Source organism: Muntiacus reevesi, chromosome 11 (genome assembly GCF_963930625.1).
Source record: "Muntiacus reevesi chromosome 11, mMunRee1.1, whole genome shotgun sequence".
NCBI lineage: Eukaryota > Metazoa > Chordata > Mammalia > Artiodactyla > Cervidae > Muntiacus > Muntiacus reevesi.
This window is the reverse complement of record NC_089259.1, coordinates 12057809-12073709: the sequence shown is the minus strand read 5'-3', so window position 1 is coordinate 12073709 and position 15901 is coordinate 12057809. Positions and strand designations below refer to the sequence as shown.

General features: G+C 39.9%; 1 protein-coding gene across 1 annotated transcript in view; it reads right to left on the bottom strand.

Moving 5' to 3' along the window:
- Positions 1 to 15901, bottom strand: part of DNAJC15 (DnaJ heat shock protein family (Hsp40) member C15) — a 70676-nt gene that overhangs the window by 14433 nt on the left and 40342 nt on the right. The window contains exons 4-5 of the mRNA XM_065902094.1: positions 14264 to 14340; positions 9930 to 10000 (exon numbers count right to left, since the gene is read on the bottom strand). Of these exons, the coding sequence (XP_065758166.1) occupies positions 9930 to 10000; positions 14264 to 14340 (148 nt within the window). The remainder of the gene's footprint in view (positions 1 to 9929; positions 10001 to 14263; positions 14341 to 15901) is intronic.

Below are 15901 nucleotides of genomic sequence, written 5' to 3'. Positions count from 1 at the left end.
GTTCTGCACAGCATGCAGGATCTTAGTTCCCTGAACAGGGATCAAATCTGTGCCCCTTGCAATGGAAACATGAAGTCTTAACCACTAGACCACCAGGAAGTCTTGAGACAGACCTCAGATTCAAAATCACAAATAAAAGTATTGGAAAAAAATATATCATGAAACACCAACTATGGAAAAGCTAGAATGGCTATACTCATGAGATTTTATAACAAAAAGTATTACTAGAGATATAACCTGGACTTTGTGCTGCGGTCCATGGGTCGCGAGAGTTGGACATGACTGGACGATTGAACACAACAAACAGATACAACAATTACATTCGGGCGGTGCGGGGGTAAAGAATCCTCCTGCCAGTGTAGGAGACTCAAGGGAACAGGGTTAAATCCCCGGGCCAGGAAGAGCCCCTGGAGGAAATGGCAACCCACTCCAGTATTCTTGCCTGGAGGATCCCGTGGACAGGGGAGCCTGGTGCATTACAGTCCATGGGGTCACAAAGAGCCAGACGAGACCAAGCGACTGAATGCATACGCGTGTGTGCCCGCACATAAACACACACACACACACACACATACTCCTAACAGAGCATCAAAACACATGAAACAAAAACTGACAGAGAAACAGACAATTCAACAACAAGAATTAATGTCCCACTTTCAAAAATGGGCAGAACAACTAGACAGAAGATCAACAAGGAAGTAGAAGACTTGTACAACATTTAAAACCAACTAGACCTGACAGACATCTACAGAACACTCCACCTAACAAGAGAACATTCGTTCTTCTCAACAGCACATGAGCATTCTCCAGGAGAAATCAGATGCTAGGCCATAAAACAAACCTCAGTAAATTAAAAGCACAGAAATAATACATTATATTCTCCAACTACAAAGGGATGAAATTAGAAATCAATCTGTGCACGTGTGCTAAGTCACTTGAGTTGTGTTTGACTCTTTGAGACCCTATGGACTGTAGCTCACCAGGCTCCCCTGTCCATGGGATTCTCCAAGCAAGAACACTGGAGTGGGGTGCCACGCCCTCCTCCAGGGGATCTTCCTTACCTAGGAATCAAACCTACATCTCTTACGTCTCCTGCATTGGCAGGTGGGTTGTTTACCACTAGCACCACTTGGGAAGCTCCTAAAAATCAACAACAAGGACAAATTTGGGAAATAAATATTTACGGATTACAACTTAAGTAGTGCTTAGAAGGCAATTATAGCTGTAAGTGCCTGTATTAAAAAAGAAAAAAAAATCTCAATAACCTAAACTACAAAATTAGACAAATTCCTCAAAAGACATAAATTACTAAAACTGTCTCAAGAAGAAACAGATAATCTGATAGACCTATTACAAGTAAAGAAACTGAATCAGTAATCAAAAATCTATGCATAGAAAACCCAGGTACACACGGTTTATAGAAGGGGAAGGAACATTTTCTAATTCCTTTTTATAAGACCCATATTATGTTGATACCAAACCAAACAAAGACATCACAAGAAAACTACAGATCAATATTTCTTATGAATGTGAATGTAAAAGACTCAACAAAATACTAACAAACTAAATCCAACAGCACATTAAAAATACCTGTGTACCATGACTAAGTGGTACTTTTCTCAGGGGTGAAAGATTGGTGTAACAGCCAAAAATCAATTAATGTAACTCACTACATCAACAGAATAAAAAACAAAAATCTCATAACAGCCTAAATAGATGCAGAAAAAGCATTTGACAAAGTCCAACATCATTTCATGATTAAAAGGCTCAAAAAACTAGAAAGGAACTTCCTTATCTGATAAAAATTATCTATGAAAAACCCACAGCTAATAATACCACACTTCGCCTAATACCCATTACTAGGCAACTGGATGCTTTTCCATAAGATCAGAAATAAGACAAGAATGTCCCCTCTTACAACTTCAATACTGTACTGGAGATTCTAGTCAGGGAAAATTAGGTAAGAAAAAGAAACGAATTGCATCCATATTGGTAAGGAAGAAATAAAACTAACTATTCACAGATGACATGGTCTTATAGTTAGAATATTCTAATGATCCAAAAATGAAAACCAATTGGAATAAACAACTTCAGCAAGATTGAAGGATATAAAACAAATATTTAAAAATTAATGATATTCCTATACACTCACATCAAACAATCAAAAAATGAAGTTAAGAACATAATTTTATTCACAACAATGGGAAAAAGAATAAAACACTTTGGAACTACAAAATATTATTGAAAGAAATTAAAGATCTAAGTAAGTGAAAAAACATCCCATGTCCATGGATAAGTAGATTTAACATTAAGATGGCAATACTCCCTAAGCTGACTGACAGATTCGACAAAATCTCTATCAGAATTCCAGTCAACTACTTTGTCTAAATTGACAAGCTGATTCTGAAATTCACCTACAATTGCAGGGGACCCAGAATACCCAAAACAATCCTACAAAAGAAGAATAAAGTAAGACGACTCACACTTCAAAAAATGAAAATGTATTATATAATGCAAAGGTTGTCAAGACAGTGTGGTACCGGCACAAGGACAAACACACATCAATGGAATAGAACTGACGATAGGGAGATGGGATGAGGGTGAGGCTAAAGGATGACAGGGTTTCCTTCTGAGGTGATGAAAATATTCTAAAACTGACTGTGGTGATGGTTGCATACATCTATAAATATACTCAAGACTAGTGAATTGTGAAGCACAAACTGGAATCAAGACTGCCAGGAGAAATATCAATAACCTCAGATACGCAGATGACACCACCCTTAGGGCAGAAAGTGAAGAAGAACTAAAGAGCCTCCTGATGAAAGTGAAAGAGGAGAGTGAAAAAGCTGGCTTAAAATTCAACATTCAGAAAACTAAGATCATGGCATCTGGTCCCATCACTTCAAGGCGAATAGATGGGAAACAGTGGAAACAGTAACAGACTTTATTTTCTTAGGCTTCAAAATAACTGCAGATGGTGACTGCAGCCATGAAATTAAAAGACACTTGTTCCTTGGAAGAAAAGCTATGACCAACCTAGATAGCATATTAAAAAGCAGAGACATTACTTTGCCAACAAAGGTCCATCTAGTCAAAGCTATGGCTTTTCTAGTAGTCATGTATGGATGTGAGAGTTGGACAATAAAGAAAGCTAAGCACAGAAGAATTGATGCTTTTGAACTTGGTGTTGGAGAAGACTCTTGAGAGTCCCTTGGACTGCAAGGAGATCCAACCAGTCCATCCTAAAGGAAATCAGTCCTGAATATTCATTGGAAGGACTGATGCTGAAGCTGAAACTCCAATACTTTTGCCATTTGATGCAAAGAATTGACACATCTGAAAAGACCCTGATACTGGGCAAGACTGAAGGCAGGAGAGGGGGATGACAGAGGGAGATGGTTGGATGGCATCACCGACTCAATGGACATGGGTTTGGGTGAACTCTGGAAGCTGGTGAAGGACAAGGAGACCTGGCGTGCTGTGGTCCATGGGGTCGTAAAGAGTCAGACATGACCGAGCGACTGAACTAACTGACTGACTGAGTGAACTGTACACTTTAAGTAGGTGAATCATATGGTACTTGAATTATATCTCAATATAATTTTAAAAAATTAAACAGAGAAGGCTCTGAAGAATACTTTGAGTCTGATTCAGTTTATCAGATCATTAGAGAATCACAGAAACCTAGAGTTGGAAGTCTTAAAGGGTTCTACCTATTACACAATACAAGAATACCTCCTATTATACCTCTGAGAAGAAACTGTCCTCCGACAGTTTTTGATCTCAGATTACCTTTACTGCTTTGCCTGAACATCACTTTTTCCACTGCTGAGTGCCAGTGCCTCGAACACTGCCCAGCTCCCAATTTATTGTTCAGTTGCTCAGGTGTGTCCGGCTCTTCGCAACCCATGGACTACAGCATGCCAGGCTTCCCTGTCCGTCACCATCTCTTGAAGTTTGCTCAAACTCGTGTCCACTGAGTCAGTGATCTCCTTAGAGAGAACTTTTAGGACGACTATAAGTGATACTGCAACTGCTTCCTCTCCACCTGCCAATCTCTAGCCCTCCACCTACTCTGCTTTATTTTTCTTAAAAGCCCTTATCATCATGTGACATTTTTCACACTACCCTTTACTGTCTAACTACTCCCCCAAACTTACTGGCTAATAACAACTGTTGTTTTGCCCCTCCCCTCACTATTCCATGGGTAAGCTGGGCAGTTCCGAGCTGGGCCAGGTCGGCCAGGGCTACATGGTACCGGATGGCCTCCCTGGGACCTCAGCTGGGACGGCTAGACCTGACTCTTAACCTAGTCTTTATCCTTCGGGAGGCACAGACCAACCTGCCTTTTCCACACGGTAGTCTCCAGGTTCAAAGAGGGTAACAGCTGAGGCTGCAACGCTACTCGAGGCCAAGGCTCAGAATTCAGACAGTGTCACTTCTGCTATATTCTACTGTTTATAGCAAATAACAAGGCCAGCCTGTATATACACGGTTAGAAATTAGACCACCCCTTGATGAGAGGTGCTATGAAGAACTGGGACCATTTTTAATCTACTGATTATCTATGTCCTATTTGTCTCTCCTAGTGGCATATAAGACCTATGAAGGCAAGGTCTTTGCCTGTCTTGTTCAGGGTCTACCACACTGTCTGGCTTACATTAAGTACTTAATCAGTGTTCACTGAACGAATTAAAGACCACTCATATGACACTGCTTTCAGCTCTTCAACATCCTGTTTGGTTTCCTCTGAATAATACTTAGTTTGTCAATGTCTTACAAAATTTGGCATCTAGAAAGGAACACAAAATTTTAGACAAGATCTAACATCAGCTCAGCACAGCTGGATAATAAATACTAGTTATAAATTTATAACTAAATAAATACCAGAATAAATGAGCAACAAGTACAGAAGATTGTGGTAATATTCAGTCTTATAGATACTGTGTGCCCTTTAATGCAGCTTAAGAATGCACTGACTTATTTTTAGTGGCTTTTACATTGCTGAATATTATAGCCTTTGAGATAAAAAAATACCCATATGACTCTCTTTCATGTGAAACACAGCCATATCTCTTTCCTATATTCATACAGTTGATTTTGGGGCCCTAAAAGAATATTATATTTATCCTTTTTGAATTTAAATTTTGTTGTTGTTCAGTCCTATCCAACTCTTTGTGACCCCAAGGACTGCAGCATACCAGGCTTCCCTGTCCTTCACCATCTCCCAGAGCTTGCTCAAACTCGTATCCACTGAGTTAGTGATGTCATCCAACCATCTCATCCTCTGTCGTCCCCTTCTCCTCCTGCCTTCTATCTTTCTTAGCATCAGGGTCTTTTCCAATGAATTGGTTTTTCCCAACAGGTGGCCAAAGTACTGGAGTTTCAGCTTCAGCATCAGTCCTTCCAATAAATATTAAGAGTTGATTTCCTTTAGCAAAGACTTTTTTTCTCGGTGCAGTCCAAGGGACTCTCAAGAGTCTTCTCCAACACCACAGTTTGAAAGCATCAATTCTTCAGTGCTCGGCCTTCTTTATGTTCCAACTCTCACATCCAAACATGACTATTGGAAAAACCATAGCTTTGACTACTATACAGACCTTTGTTGGCAAAGTAATGTCTCTGCTATTTAATACTCTATCTAGGTTTGTCATAGATTTTCTTCCAAGGAGCAAACGTCTTTTAATTTCATGGTTGCAGTCACCGTCTGCAGTGATTTTGGAGCCAAAGAAAATTAATCTCTTCTAATTTACAGATCTCTCTGCTGCTGCTGCTGCTGCTGCTGCTGCTGCTAGGATGCTTCAGTCGTGTTCGACTCTGTGCGATCCCATGGACTGCAGCCCACCAGGCTCCTCCGTCCATGGGATTTTCCAGGCAAGAGTACTGGAGTGGGCTGCCATTGCCTTCTCCAACAGATCTCTCTAGTTGATCATTTTTATTGATACACTTTTTGATCTGAGACCAAAGAGTTTGAAAATTGTTACTTTCCTACAAAACACATGTGTATGTGTGATAGTTACTCAATCGTGTCTGACTCTGAGATGCCATGGACCGTAGCCCACCAGGATCCTCTCTGTCCATGGAATTCTCCAGGTAAGAATACTGGAGAGGGTTGCCATTTCCTTCTTCAGGGGATCCTGCCAACCCAGGGATCAAACCTGGGTCTCCTGCATTGCAGGCAGATTCTTTACCATCTGAGCCACCACATGGAATTCAAAAAATAATTACTTTGTATACCCAAAAAAGACCTGAAAACCAAAAAAGGAAGAATAAATTCCTAAAAGAGTAACCCTGGGGGTCCATAGTGCACACCTTGCTAAGGCTGCTGTATTAATGAGAATGAACAAACACTTGCTCCACATTACAATAGGGATGAATACCATAGTGACAATGTTGATCGAAAGCAGCCAGATGCACATGACTAGATATTCAAGAGACAAAGCTAACCTATGATATTATACATCAAGACAGTGATTCCTTTAAGGTTGAGGTAGACTGAAAGTGATGTTGCATGGTGAAGCACTTTAAAAACTTGTCTTCTACTCTGTGGTGGACCAATATTTTACAAAACACAAAGGTATCCCATACTTGATGTCACAACAATGTCAAATGTCTATAAAGATGTCTGAAGGCTTACTTTTGATTTTAGTCTTTGATTTCTTGCACACAGCTAACAAACCCGCCTGGAACGAACAGCCAAACTACACTTTGAGAAGCATGGATAGGTAGTCTATGAGAGGTTCCATGGTTTTTCAAAGTTAACTTAGTCTGTTTTCCTTTGTACTTTTGTTAGGCATTAATGTCAAACTACTGATTTCAGGTTACATGGGGCTTCCCTGGTAAAGAATCTGCCTGCAATGCAGGAGACCCTGGTTCGGGAAGACCCCCTAGAGAAGGGATAGGCTACTCACTTCAGTTGTCTTGGGCTTCCCTGATGGCTCAGACGGTAAAGAACCTGCCTGCCATGTGGAAGACCTGGGTTCAATCCCTGGGTCAGGAAGATCCCCTGGAGGAGGGTATGGCTACCCACCCCAGTATTCTTGCCTGGAGAATTGCATGGACAGAGGAGCCTGGTGGGCTACAGTCCATGGGGTCACAAAGAGTTGGACACAACTTGGCGATTAACACTACTACTACTGACTTCATAACAACTAACCTTTTCCTCCAATAATTTTTAACTATAATCTAATTAAAAGGTATTCTAAAGGCATTAGATCAAAGTTCTGAGACATTTTTACTGCATTAACCTTTTTTCACTCAAAGAAAAGGCAAAATTTACTTTTTACCAAAGTACATCTGAATGCTCACTTAAAACTGGTTACAAAAATTTTATTTCCAGTCATTTCCACAGCTAATTTTTCTGGTGTCACTTTCTCTGCCCAAGGTGATAATGAAATACGTAACAAATTATCACTGATCACACATTTGAAGTTCTAGCTTTTGTTTTACCAGCTGGTGGCAAAACCAAGAGAAAAGTCATTTGTGGGTAGGGTGATGGGGGGAGAATATTCATGAATTTCAGAAGCACTGGGTAGAGGGGTCAAGTTTTTGCAACCACCTATGTAACACTCAAGGGTGACCTGGCCAAAGCAAATATGGTGAAGAATTATAAAAAGAGGAGGCAAATTGAGAGTTGCAGATTCTCACGTGCTTAGTTGCTTAGTCGTGTCCAACTCTCTGAGACCCCATGGACTGTAGCCTACAGGTTCCTGTCCATGGGATTCTCTAGGCAAGAATACTGGAGTGGGAAGCCATTCCCTCCTCCAGAGGATCTTCCAGAAGCAAGGATCAAACCCAGGTCTCCTGCACTGTAGGCAGACTCTTTACGGTCTGAGCCACCAGGAAAGCCTGCCCATTTTCACACTTCCCTGGTCAGGGAATTAGATCCCATATGCCACAACTAAGATCCTGTGCAACTAATAAATAAATAAATATTCCTTGGGGTGGGGGGGAGAGAAAAAACACTACTGTAGAGTTAGAAATCAGAATATGTAAACCATTATAAAAATAAACAACAACAAAATCCATTATCTTCTTCCCTTTAAAAATGAAGCAAAACAATCTTCCCTCTGAAGAGACAGTTTCCAGATTTATGATCATCTCCCAGCTCCAACATATATGAATTCTTTTCCCTCAAGTAGTTGGCAATATTCCTTAAATCATCATATTTTTACTAGAGCAGGAATTCTTAACTATGAGTATATGGATGGGTTTTAAGAAGTCTAAGAACTCTCTGAAACTCCAAATGCTGTAAAACGTCGGATGAATGAGTAACTATATGGACAAGATGTCTCCAGTTGTCAACACATCTGTTATTGACAACTGGTGATTAAAAACATCTTTCTTTAGCTAAAAATGTGATCCAAATAGAGAGAGAGGATTCTTAATTAATTGAACAGGTATATAAAAACATTACATTATATCATATACCCAAAAAAGGCTTGTGAAAAATCCATTCATTTTGTAGATGATAACACTGACATTTAGAGAGATTAAGAGATGTTCAAGCCCATGTTGCAAGCTAGAAGGCAAAAGTCGGGGAAGAATGCTTCTATATCCATTCCCTCCCACAATGCCACCAGACTGGAGAATATTAGTAAACACATTAGGGGGAGCCAACAGCTCCACTTCTCATAAATATACAATCTCCGAATAAATCAAATAATTCTTTGACCACTACTGGCTCATAACGAACATAAACATTCTTTTTTTTTTTTTTTTTTACTGAAAGTATCTAAAAATACATATTCTTTTAGAAACATTTTTAGAGCTTAATTCTTTGCCAGTAGACACAATCAATAGCTTGTCAATCATCTGAAAGACAAAAGTGCTTGATCCCCCTGCAATCAATCAGAGAAGGCGACACACTTGACCCGGAAGGGATGGAAGATGTTTAGGAGACAGAAAGCTTCAAGTAGGCCCTTAAAACACATTCGTTTCTGAGTCAATTACTCTGAAAACCCACAATGCAAAGTAAATTAGTTGAATGGATCTTTGACTAACTGTTGAAGCTGTTTAGAAATTTTAAGCAAAACCTCTTTTCAAAGTTTAGTCTCTGGTTTATTCACATGAAAGAATAGCAAGTGTGAAAACCAAAGGAGATGATATTCAGTGAAAAGGATTTTTATAGTAAGTAATTAAGTGAGAAAGCCGAAAAAGAATGCCTTATTTTGGAGTCAGTTAGGATGGAGAGGGACCCAAAATTTGCTTTTAACTTTTTTCAAAATAATTCAAAAATTAAAAGTCTGTAAGGATACAAGAAACCCTGCACTCTCTGCCACCCCCCACCCTCCACCCCCACTTTTGACTCCTAAAATACAGTGTAACTTTCCACCATCTGTTATTGTAGAGCAGAAACAGTAATGAACATATGGGCTTTCTCTCTCAAGCAGCTGTAGTGTAGTTAAAGTTATAATAATTGTCTTTCTGTAAGATAAATTTACATTAAAAACCTGGCCAGTGAAAAACAAATGGCTCAGCCTCAGAGCCTTCCAAAATAAAATTAAGAAACTCGGCATCATGTGTGACATACATGCAGAGATTTAGAGAATACCCTCTAAATCTTGGGCTTTTATGTGTAAGGTTAAACAAATACAATTCATTATACCCAAATCAGTTTATACAATCAAAGAGTCCATAATTCACTTTTTCTCTTTTCCATCAAAATGCTAGGAGCCTCCAACAGGGGTTAAATAGTTTACAAATAGAAATCAGGAACTAAGTTCTCAACAGCTGATAACTATAAATCTATCACCTCTGTGAATCACTGAACTCCAATCTAAATGCTCATTTATTTATAAGAAAACTCACAACACGTGTGACATATAAATTTCCATTTCAAATATTATCATTTATAATGAGTTGAAGTAAACAAAGAAATACGGAGCGTATGCTGGTTCACATATTATGAAAAACAGAATTTTACCTACCTTTATCTGGGTGATTCAAAATCATGATTCTCCTGTGAGCTGCTCTAATCTTGGCCTTGCTGGCAGATGGGCTGTAAAAAGAAAGTGCTTGTAACAAATAGCATCAAATGCAGATTATAAATTAACAGTTTATATCAGTTTCAAGAAATTAAAAACTAATGAGAATTTCACCATCTTGTGGATAAATATAAAATTACAGCTTGTCACTTCATTCTACCAACCATCAAAATAAATCAGATCCAAGGCTACATGTACCTTCTTTAGTCCTTTGTCTCAATTAAAAAAACATATCCACAAGAAATAGGACAGGGAAATCATAGTCTGTAGACTATTACTTTGAGTGTGAAAATGTATGCTTCAGGCTCTTTCGGGGGAAGGCAGTACATACGACATTAACAAACAGGTATCTGAACTCTAGAGTGGTCAGACAGCAGGAGTTTAACCCCAGCACTGCCGTGAGGGTGGGGTGTGTGTGCTCACATTGTCAGTCAGGTCTGACTCTCTGAGACCCCACGGACCACAGCCCGTCAGGCTCCTCTGTCCATGGGATTCTCCCCGCAAGAACATTGGAGCGGGTGCCTTTTCCACCTCCAAGAAGGATGGGGTGGCCTTGGCCACATGTTTCACCCTCCCTTTGCTTCAGATTCTTCATTGTAAAACCGAGCCAGGAACAACACAGTCCTCATAAAGTAATTACGAGGGATTGAATTAGTTAATGCCAACAAAGTGCTACAACAAGGTTTGGTATGTGTAGCAAATGTTCCATAATAGCTGGTTTTTACTATTATTATCTTTCAACAGAACATCTCAGAACTCTTATTTAATTTATTTAGTTTTGTGAGACATCTATGGGAAAAGCTTGGCTGTGAGAGCCTAAACTTTAAACAAAAATTGAAGGAGAAAGTTATATAAGCCTAAAAGTAAAAGTATCCTTGTAAAACCTAATTTATTCAAGCACTGGAAATCATTCTTTCTAGTACATTTTCTAGGCAAGAAAAAAAATTTACACTAATAGTGACAAAAGCCTGGAGTTGCTACTTAATATTTACACTGGCTTATCTAAGCTATTTTTCTGGGCCTCAAAGGGAAATAACAGCGGCTAACTCAAAGCACATGGTGGCTGCTATGAAACTCAAAATAATCTGCATGGATGAACCACACCACAGGGACTAACAGCAGGTACTTTTAGAGATATTCAGACACAGGTTTAAATCCATTGCTCATTATCTATAAAACTGTGTCTTGCTTACTTAACTCTGAGTTATAATTTTCTCATGAATAAAAATGTACATTAAAAAGATGAAGTATAAATAATCTAATCTAGCATTTCTCGAATGACTCAAAAAACATTACGAGTATCAGTTAGGTGGAAAGAAATTCTCAAGGTCTGCAGAGGTTTGCTTGCCCTTCTCCTAATTGGTCATAAAATGTTTACATTCTGTTTTGAATACACATTCCTTGCTGTCAGTTGCCAATCCTCAATTCTGGCAGGATTTTAGTCTCAAGCTGTTACTTGCTGCTTCTAATCTCCTGGGGTTAAACAACAGACCAGCAAACAGGCTAAAAATACACTATCAATTGCTACATAAGCATATAAAGTATTCTTCTGTAAAGAAAATAAATAAGTCTTAAGTTAAAGGGGAAGCCAAAAGAAAAACCAAAATATATCCTGAGACAAAGAAATAACCTACTAAAACTTCTGGGATGCAGCTAAAGCAGTTCTAAGAGGAAAGTTTATAGTATTAAAATCCTACACTAAGGGGAAAGAAAAGAACTCAAACAACCTAACTTTACACTGCAGGGAAGTATAGGCAGAACAAACTAAGCCTAAAATTAGTAGAAGAAAAAGAAAAATCACAGTGAAAATAAATGAAATAGAGACTAAAAGACCAAAAAAACCCACAAAAAACAATGAAACCAAGAGTTGTTTTTTTTTTTTTTTTTTGGAGAATGGAAAGAAAACAGACAAACCAGAAGCTACACTCACCAAGGAAACAGAGAATTCAGGTAAAATCAGAAATGAAAATGGAGAGATTACAACTGATACAACAGAAATACAAAAGATAAGAGGCTGTACTACACAAAAAACACTGGAAACCCTAGAAGAAATAGATACATTCCTAGAAACAAAACACCTATATAAATGAGAGAATCTTAGTTCTTAAACAAAGCATTAATAATTAAATGTAGATCTGATATATCTCCAGCACAGGCAATTTCACTATGAATTGAAAATGGAACTTGAAACACAATGTTGCCCAGATCAGGGATTTCAAACTGCTCCCTGGAATGTATTTGAGTGACAGTAGGGGATTAGGGTGCATAGAACACAGCAGTGTTTCCTGATCCTGTAGCAAATAGAGCAGCTTTGGTTTCTACTACTAGTCTATTAAATAACATTTAGAGAGAGTTCCACAGAAGCTTTTAGAAAGTCTGAGTATCACAAATGTATGTGTAATTTCAGAAAATAGCAGGTATAGTAAGTTTTCCCAAGCAATTTAGGCTTTATGCAATATGGTAAGAAAATATAGAATCATCTAGTAACATAGAGAATTTCTTTGTTTTTAAGTAGGGTATCAACAGAGTCAGCCCCATTTTGTCTTTACCTACTTGTCATATAGTCTAAATCATTTGGATTCCAAGACCAAGGAAAATGGAAGCACAGCAGTGTACTCACATCTTAAAAGAATCTCCTCAGAACAACACTGCCTGACTGAAAGAAAGGGCTAGAGGAAAGCAAACAAACTTTACCTTTCTATGTAATGCGTTAAAGGCAAATATTTAGACTTTGCACTCATGAGAGAGACAGGAGAGGCTCAGCACTTGTTCTCTGGCAAGCACTTTGACAGAAAAGGTACTACGTGGGGCATTTTACATTAATCCAAGAAGGCAAAGTAGTATTAATTGCAAATCAAAACTGAAGAAGCTGAAGAGCATAAAAGCTAAAAATCAGTGCCTCTGTGACAGAACCAGAATCTGTTTGCTTAGCTGGTATTTACTGAGTAGTTACTAAGTGCCATGTTTATGCTAAAAAAAACTTCCTACGTGTTAATTTTTGCAGCAGTCCTATGCAGGAGAAACTAATGGTGATGCTGAAGCCACCCAGCTAGCAAGTGGTAAAACTGATACTGGTACCCGGATTCACTGTTATTCAGTCTTCGCTGTTAGTCATTCAATTTTCCTTGTGAAATTCTGGACAGCTTCCCACTCAAGGGAATAAAACTTAATAACCATGTATCTTAAGTCAACTCCGAATTATCTATACTAGAAACAGGAGTACCCTGGATGATATTAAATGATACCTCAAACACTTTTGTTTGGTTTAGTAATGTGCTTTGTATTCGCATATCCAGAATGCGAATGGGATAATATAGGGACCTCAGAAAAATAACAACGGCATTCAGAATAATATTAAAGCAAAAATAGTTAACAACACAGCTAATTTAACACTGTGGTTTCCCCTCCTTAAAATCATTTCTTTTTTGTATTCTTGGTGAGAGAGCTCATCTCTTTCAAAATTTAATTGAAGCACCAAGCCAAACTGACCTGTTTCTCTCTTACCCACTTTTTGTGTGTGTGTTTTTTTTGATTAGTCATAAGAAATCACAAAATGTTTTGGCTTTAAATATCTGCTAACCTACAAGAGACTTAAAAATTCTGTCAATATAGGACTTTATGATCTACTCTGCTTAATTATGTTGACTAAGTCACCGTAAGATTTGTTGTAGGTGACATACTATAACCAACCCAAGTAAAATTTTGAGTGAGCTCTAGGGAACATAAACAAATATAGATACTGATAAATCTATGCTAGGGGATGTATTCTTAATTCTCAGTGTTAAATGATATCATACAGTAATCACAAAGGATCATTAACTATCTCCTATACTGTTCAAAGTCAGACAATAAATGGCTACTAAGGTGAAGTAAGTATAATAAAACACGCTAGCTGTCAAATCGTGGAACTAGAGAATTGTGAAATAGATTCCATGATATAACTGAAAATATGATACAGATCAAATTAGAAAACTGAATTCAGAAAGAATTTAAGGTCACAATAAGGGGTTCTGATAACTGCGTTGAAATTTTAGTGTTCAAACACAACAGCTCCTTGTTGAGGGATAAAGGCACAGCACAACTATGCCTGATTTTTTTTTTTTTTAGAAATAGTAGGATAATCTCTTGGACTCAAGGTCTGGAAATGTAAAACTTTGCTATTTTCTCCTCTGCCTATTCATAATTTAAAATATAAAGATAATTTTACTGTCACATTTTGTCCTTTTTCAAGACAAACTCAGCCAGAGAACAAAATAACACTTACGCAGCACACCTACCTTACACCCAAAATGAGACTCGCTTCTCGCCTACTCATTTTCTGTTCAAATCCTCCTCTGTAGTAGGATGAAAAGCTCTGTACAGGGAACAAAGAGCGAGAGATGGTCAGCTCCACGTATGAAGGGGCATGACCCCGACCCTACCACACAGCTGCAGAGGGAGGAGCGGGTTTTCCAGAAGGCGACCCGGAACCGTGGGAGGCGGGGCGGGAGAGCACTGGACAGCACACCTCGGCATCACTCAGCGCGTCAACTGCTGTTTCCACTTCCCAGTATGCTAACGTTCCTGCACTGAGGAACGAGAGAGCGGGAGAAACAGAGGCTTCAACTTTTCTATGCTCTACAGGGATCTTCTCATTGGATAACCTTGACCAGGTTACTGCTGAGATGACAGACATCTTTTTAACCTACAAGACGGGCTGACTGAAGAGGGGAGGAGAAACTGACAAGACAGGGAGGCCATCAGGAGAGCAGACGGGAAGGCCAGGAGGGACCAGAAGACTGGGCCGAAGGGTCAGCGTGGCTGGAGAGGTCCGGGGGTGGTCTGGACCAAACTGGTAGAAGAGGAAGAAGCCAGAGCCCTCAGATTTGGGGTGGATGTGGAGAGCATGGACTGGATGTGGGGTATGAGAGAAAGCAGGGAAAGATGACGCAGTCAACGCCGCCGTACTCAGCACAGGGCCCCTTCAGGAGCAAGGCGCTACTCCTCAGGCCCCGGGGCTGCTGCTGGCAGACAGCACCCTGATGGCAAATTCCAGCAACGGCCTCTGCTGAAGAATGCCAAGCCCACGCCCCCTTCCCAGGGCAGCCTCTAGCTGACGGCCGGCTGACGTCATGGGACAAACAGTGGAGTTCTCCAGGGCTCAGTCCTTGAGCTTCCCAGGTGCTGTCATTTAGTTTCATGGCCCCTGGCCACAAGCTGGGACAACCACGATGAGTCACCTGAGAGTCAGAGGCCCCCCGTGCCGCCCCACTAGCTGCCTCAGGCCTGTGTAAGACTGCACTGCAGCCTAAATCATCCCTCCATCCTTCTTCCCTCTCTTGCCTTCTGGAGCTGTTGATCCTCAGAGCATTCTCTAATAAACTAACAGCTTGCTAATCTGTGTCTCATTCTGGTTTCCAGAGAACTTCAACTGCAAATGACTGCAAGGTTTCTGGCCTAAATTGCCAAGTATTGACTTAGAGGAGGAGTGGTTATTTGTTTTTTGTGGGTGATAGATATCAGGAGGTTGGTTTTGGTTATATTAAGTTTCAGATGTCTACAATGTATGTAAGTGGAGGAGATGTCTGACCTGGAGATAACACTGGGGAATTACCAGTACGCAGACGGTATTTAAAGCCACGAGACTAAACGAGATCACCTGGAGACAGAGTGTAGCTAAGAAGGGGGAAGACTGAGCCCTGAAGACTGCAACATTCAGTGGCAGAGAAACGGAGAGGGTGAGCAACGGGCACTGTGAGGGCCCAGCCTGCGGGGCAGGAGAAGCAGGCGCCCAAAGTGAGCAAGTGGGAAACAGTGCCAAGCTTCCGAGAGGTCAAACAGGAGCGGAGCTGAGGCTGAACCTCTGGATTTAACCTTTGCTAAACCTAAGGCTAACTGAAGGGACTGGGCGTGAAGGTTTGATTAGAGTGAGTTTA